The sequence below is a fragment of the Callionymus lyra genome, chromosome 4 (genome assembly GCF_982586985.1).
Source record: "Callionymus lyra chromosome 4, fCalLyr1.hap1.1, whole genome shotgun sequence".
NCBI classification, from domain to species: Eukaryota; Metazoa; Chordata; class Actinopteri; order Syngnathiformes; family Callionymidae; genus Callionymus; species Callionymus lyra.
The window spans coordinates 2,047,601-2,055,100 of NC_141821.1; the positions used below are offsets into that span (position 1 = coordinate 2,047,601).

A 7,500-nucleotide genomic window follows, 5' to 3' on the forward strand; every position below is an offset into this window, starting at 1 on the left:
GAGATATTATATACATGTTTCTTCTTGTATATGTTTAGATATGTTGACATATATATATGTTTCTTCTTGTATATGTTTAGATATTATATACATGTTTCTTCTTATATATGTTTAGATATGTTGACATATATATATGTTTCTTCTTGTATATGTTGAGATATTATATACATGTTTCTTCTTGTATATGTTTAGATATGTTGACATATATATATGTTTCTTCTTGTATATGTTTAGATATGTTGACATATATATTTGTTTGTTCTTGTATATGTTGAGATATTATATATATGTTTCTTCTTGTATATGTTTAGATATTATATACATGTTTCTTCTTGTATATGTTTAGATATGTTGACATATATATTTGTTTCTTCTTGTATATGTTGAGATATTATATACATGTTTCTTCTTGTATATGTTTAGATATGTTGACATATATATATGTTTCTTCTTGTATATGTTTAGATATTATATACATGTTTCTTCTTGTATATGTTTAGATATGTTGACATATATATATGTTTCTTCTTGTATATGTTGAGATATTATATACATGTTTCTTCTTGTATATGTTTAGATATGTTGACATATATATATGTTTCTTCTTGTATATGTTTAGATATTATATACATGTTTCTTTTTGTATATGTTTAGATATGTTGACATATATATTTGTTTCTTCTTGTATATGTTGAGATATTATATACATGTTTCTTCTTGTATATGTTTAGATATGTTGACATATATATATGTTTCTTCTTGTATATGTTTAGATATTATATAGATATTTGTTTCTTCTTGTATATGTTTAGATATTTTGTATGTGTTTCTTCTTGTATATGTTGAGATATTATATACATGTTTCTTCTTCTATATGTTGAGATATTATATATGTTTCTTCTTCTATATGTTGAGATATTATATACATGTTTCTTCCTCTATATGTTGAGATATTATACATGTTTCTTCTTCTATATGTTGAGATATTATACATGTTTCTTCTTCTATATGTTGAGATATTATATACATGTTTCTTCTTGTATATGTTTAGATATGTTGACATATATATATGTTTCTTCTTGTATATGTTTAGATATGTTGACATATATATATGTTTCTTCTTGTATATGTTGAGACGTTATATATATATGTTTCTTCTTGTATATGTTTAGATATTATATAGATATTTGTTTCTTCTTGTATATGTTTAGATATTTTGTATGTGTTTCTGCTTGTATATGTTGAGATATTATATACATGTTTCTTCTTCTATATGTTGAGATATTATATATGTTTCTTCTTCTATATGTTGAGATATTATATACATGTTTCTTCTTCTATATGTTGAGATATTATACATGTTTCTTCTTCTATATGTTGAGATATTATACATGTTTCTTCTTCTATATGTTGAGATATTATATACATGTTTCTTCTTCTATATGTTTAGATATGTTGACATATATACATGTTCCTTCTTGTATATGTTTAGATATTATATACATGTTTCTTCATGTATATGTTGAGATATTATACATGTTTCTTCTTCTATATTTTGAGATATTATATATGTTTCTTCTTCCATATGTTGAGATATTATATACATGTTTCTTCTTCTATATGTAGAGATATTATATACATGTTTCTTCTTGTATATGTTTAGATATGTTGACATATATATATGTTTCTTCTTCTATATGTTGAGATATTATATACATGTTTCTTCTTCTATATGTTGAGATATTATATATGTTTCTTCTTCTATATGTTGAGATATTATATACATGTTTCTTCTTCTATATGTTGAGATATTATACATGTTTCTTCTTGTATATGTTGAGATATTATACATGTTTCTTCTTCTATATGTTGAGATATTATACATGTTTCTTCTTCTATATGTTGAGATATTATATACATGTTTCTTCTTCTATATGTTGAGATATTCTACATGTTTCTTCTTCTATATGTTGAGATATTATATACATGTTTCTTCTTCTATATGTTGAGATATTATACATGTTTCTTCTTCTATATGTTGAGATATTATACATGTTTCTTCTTCTATATGTTGAGATATTATATACATGTTTCTTCTTCTATATGTTGAGATATTCTACATGTTTCTTCTTCTATATGTTGAGATATTATATACATGTTTCTTCTTCTATATGTTGAGATATTATATACATGTGTCTTCTTCTATATGTTGAGATATTATATACATGTTTCTTCTTGTATATGTTTAGATATGTTGACATATATATATGTTTCTTCTTGTATATGTTTAGATATTATATACATGTTTCTTCTTGTATATGTTTAGATATGTTGACATATATATATGTTTCTTCTTCTATATATTGAGATATTATATACATGTTTCTTCTTCTATATGTTTAGATATTATATATATATTTCTTCATGTATATGTTGAGATATTATACATGTTTCTTTTTTTTTTAAATGTCATGGTTTTAACTTTAAATACCACCGTTCAGATAATACTTCTATACAAAAGTGTTAAAACTCTTAATAAATGTTTACAATAAAATAAAAAGTTTACAATAAAAAAACATGTCCGTGCGGCGGTGATGTCACTGATCTCCCATGATGCATCTCACTCTCACATCCAGCTCACCTTGCCCACGTAGAGCGGCTCGTTCCCCGTGAACTCCTCCAGTACGAAGAACTGGTTCCAGACCCAGCTGCGACGGCGCCTCCGCAGGGCCCTCAGGGGGCCCGGATCCGGTCCGGGGGACTCCAGACCCCCGGAGCCGTGACTCAGCCCCCAGCAGCTCCTGTCCTGGACGGGAAGCAGGATGGCGAGGAGCGCCAGGAGAGCCAGGACTCTGCATAAGCCCGAGCAGAACCCCCACATCATCTGGGCCTCCGTCCCAAAAAAAATGGGTAAAAAAAAAAAAAAGAAATGTCAAAACCCCCGGAGTTTTATCCACACGGTCCCGGACCCTCGCTTCAGAGAGCAGCCGGGCCCCGGGAGCAGGAGAGGCTCTGGAAAGGAGCCGAGCTCGGCATTCGCGGCGTCGCTCTTCTTCTCGCGCCTAAAAAAACGTTAATTCCTCTGAGTTTGTTTTTAATCCGGCGTCCAGGGTCGGCGTTGACCGCGGGCGGGATTTTCTTCCACCGGCGTCGGAAATAATGGGCAGCTGTCGGGAAGAAAGAGAAGAGTTCGGTCAAACGAAACGATAGAAGCGATAGAAGCTCAGACAGGAAGAGGTTCAACCTCCAGCTGAAGAGTCGTTTCAAACCTACGACAAATACGTGGTCGAGACACTTTCTGTGGCTTTATTGTAGCGTTTCACGTTGAAGGCAATATTTATGGATGTGTTTCAATATTCAAACGTTGAATTTTGTTTTATTCAATAACTGAATTAAATCCTTTATTTTCTTCATAATTAAATTCATTAAATTAAATATCGTAAATGATTTTTTTTAACAGTTTTATATTAATTTATTCATTTTCTTTTCATCTTTTCTTCTGATTCCAATGATTTTAAATTCAATGTTTAAAAGTGTTTGTTGATTACATTTCTTTATGAAACATACAAAATATTTTGTATTTAGTTTTTGTAATTTTGATTGTAGTTTGAAGTAAAACTGAAGCTCAAACATCTGATTGAACTGTGAAGGAGGAAGTCATGGGTCGATGCCAAACTAACTGTGGTATAAATACATGTAAAAAACTACAGTAACAAGAAGTCGCGACACAACCAGACAGGAACAGGAAGACAACACGTCCTTTCACAATAAAATACACGTCATTTTGTGATCAGAAATCATGAGGAAGATTTTCTTCAAACATCAACAAAAAACAATGTTTGTCCTTCAAGGTGAATCTTCTTGAGTCAAACAACAGACTCTTGAAGAATTAAATATAAATATATATATATATATACAAAAGTATCAGAAAATCACCTCCAGTAATAAGTTTATATGACATTTGTATCATTAAAATATACAAAACTATGATGCAAAAATGAATACACAACACATTCAACAGTTACTGGAAATTGTTCAGTAAATATTAGAATATATATACTGTATGTATATATATATATTTATATATATATATATATATATATATATATATATATATATATATATATATATATATATATATATATATATATATAAATAATGTCTAGAATCCTATTTAATGTATTTCTTGGTTTGTATTTTCCAGCAGGTTTTCAACACAACATTCTCAGCATCTTCACACTGGACTCTGGTGTTTTCAGTGTATTCTCTCGACGCTCCGTGACTGAATCTCTCGTCACATAAAGGTCAGCATGAGTTAGTTCAGCTCAGGAGAGACTCAGCGACTGCTGGAGTCGAGTGACATTCAAGGAAGTCGTGGCGTCGACACGTTGATCCTTAAAGACGCGACGCTGCTGACCTTCTGTGGAGCGAGAGGTTCTGATGACTGACGATCACATGTTCTTAAGATGACCTCACTCTCTACACTCTCTACACTCTCTACACTCTCTACACTCTCTACACTCTCTACACTCTCTACACTCTCTACACTCTCTACACTCTCTACACTCTCTACACTCTCTACACTCTCTACACTCTCTACACTCTCTACACTCTCTACACTCTACACTCTCTACACTCTACACTCTACACTCTACACTCTACACTCTACACTCTACACTCTACACTCTCTACACTCTAGACTCTACACTCTACACTCTACACTCTACTCTCTACACTCTCTACACTCTACACTCTCTACACTCTACACTCTCTACACTCTACACTCTACACTCTACACTCTACACTCTACACTCTACACTCTACACTCTACTCTCTACACTCTACACTCTACACTCTACACTCTACACTCTACACTCTACACTCTACACTCTACACTCTACTCTCTACACTCTACACTCTACACTCTACACTCTACACTCTACACTCTACACTCTACTCTCTACACTCTCTACACTCTACACTCTACACTCTACACTCTACACTCTACACTCTACACTCTACACTCTACACTCTACACTCTACACTCTACACTCTACACTCTACACTCTACACTCTACTCTCTACACTCTCTACACTCTACACTCTACACTCTACTCTCTACACTCTCTACACTCTACACTCTACACTCTACACTCTACACTCTACACTCTACACTCTACACTCTACACTCTACACTCTACACTCTACTCTCTACACTCTCTACACTCTACACTCTACACTCTACTCTCTACACTCTCTACACTCTACACTCTACACTCTACACTCTACACTCTACACTCTACACTCTACACTCTACACTCTACACTCTACACTCTACTCTCTACACTCTACACTCTACACTCTACACTCTACACTCTACACTCTACACTCTACACTCTACTCTCTACACTCTACACTCTACACTCTACACTCTACACTCTACACTCTACACTCTACACTCTACACTCTACACTCTACACTCTACACTCTACACTCTACACTCTACACTCTACACTCTACACTCTACACTCTACTCTCTACACTCTACACTCTACACTCTACACTCTACACTCTACACTCTACACTCTACTCTCTACACTCTACACTCTACACTCTACACTCTACACTCTACACTCTACACTCTACTCTCTACACTCTCTACACTCTACACTCTACACTCTACTCTCTACACTCTACACTCTACACTCTACACTCTACACTCTACACTCTACACTCTACACTCTACACTCTACACTCTACACTCTACACTCTCTACACTCTACACTCTACACTCTACACTCTACACTCTACACTCTACACTCTACACTCTACACTCTCTACACTCTACTCTCTACACTCTACACTCTACACTCTACACTCTACACTCTACTCTCTACACTCTACACTCTACACTCTACACTCTACACTCTACACTCTACACTCTACTCTCTACACTCTACACTCTACTCTCTACACTCTACACTCTACACTCTACACTCTACACTCTACACTCTACACTCTACACTCTCTACACTCTACACTCTACACTCTACACTCTACACTCTCTACACTCTACACTCTACACTCTACACTCTACACTCTACACTCTACTCTCTACACTCTACACTCTACACCCTACACTCTACACTCTACACTCTCTACACTCTACATTCTACACTCTCTACACTCTACACTCTACACTCTACACTCTACACTCTACACTCTCTACACTCTACACTCTACACTCTACACTCTACACTCTACACTCTCTACACTCTACACTCTACACTCTACACTCTACTCTCTACACTCTACACTCTACACTCTACACTCTACACTCTACACTCTACACTCTACACTCTCTACACTCTACACTCTACACTCTACACTCTACACTCTCTACACTCTACACTCTACACTCTACACTCTACACTCTCTACACTCTACACTCTACTCTCTACACTCTACACTCTACACTCTACACTCTACACTCTACTCTCTACACTCTACACTCTACACTCTACACTCTACACTCTACACTCTCTACACTCTACACTCTACACTCTACACTCTACACTCTACACTCTCTACACTCTACACTCTACACTCTACACTCTACACTCTCTACACTCTACACTCTACACTCTACACTCTACACTCTACACTCTACTCTCTACACTCTACACTCTACACCCTACACTCTACACTCTACACTCTCTACACTCTACATTCTACACTCTCTACACTCTACACTCTACACTCTACACTCTACACTCTCTACACTCTACACTCTACACTCTACACTCTACACTCTACACTCTCTACACTCTACACTCTACACTCTACACTCTACTCTCTACACTCTACACTCTACACTCTACACTCTACACTCTACACTCTACACTCTACACTCTCTACACTCTACACTCTACACTCTACACTCTACACTCTCTACACTCTACACTCTACACTCTACACTCTACACTCTCTACACTCTACACTCTACTCTCTACACTCTACACTCTACACTCTACACTCTACACTCTACTCTCTACACTCTACACTCTACACTCTACACTCTACACTCTACACTCTCTACACTCTACACTCTACACTCTACACTCTACACTCTACACTCTACACTCTACACTCTACACTCTACACTCTACACTCTACACTCTACACTCTACACTCTACACTCTCTACACTCTACACTCTCTACACTCTACATTCTACACTCTCTACACTCTACACTCTACACTCTACACTCTACACTCTCTACACTCTACACTCTACACTCTACACTCTCTACACTCTACACTCTACACTCTACACTCTACACTCTACACTCTACACTCTACACTCTCTACACTCTCTACACTCTACACTCTACACTCTACACTCTACACTCTACACTCTACACTCTACACTCTCTACACTCTCTACACTCTCTACACTCTCTACACTCTACACTCTACACTCTACACTCTACACTCTACA

The 7,500-nt window shown here is 35.3% G+C and overlaps 1 protein-coding gene across 1 annotated transcript in view; it reads right to left on the reverse strand.

Annotated features, from left to right (window-relative positions):
- Window positions 1-7,500, reverse strand: part of LOC148080540 (cadherin-7-like) — a 190,851-nt gene that overhangs the window by 170,819 nt on the left and 12,532 nt on the right. The window contains exon 2 of the mRNA XM_087788432.1: window positions 2,642-3,167. Coding sequence (XP_087644558.1) covers window positions 2,642-2,884 — 243 coding nt within the window. The 5' untranslated portion in view covers window positions 2,885-3,167. The remainder of the gene's footprint in view (window positions 1-2,641; window positions 3,168-7,500) is intronic.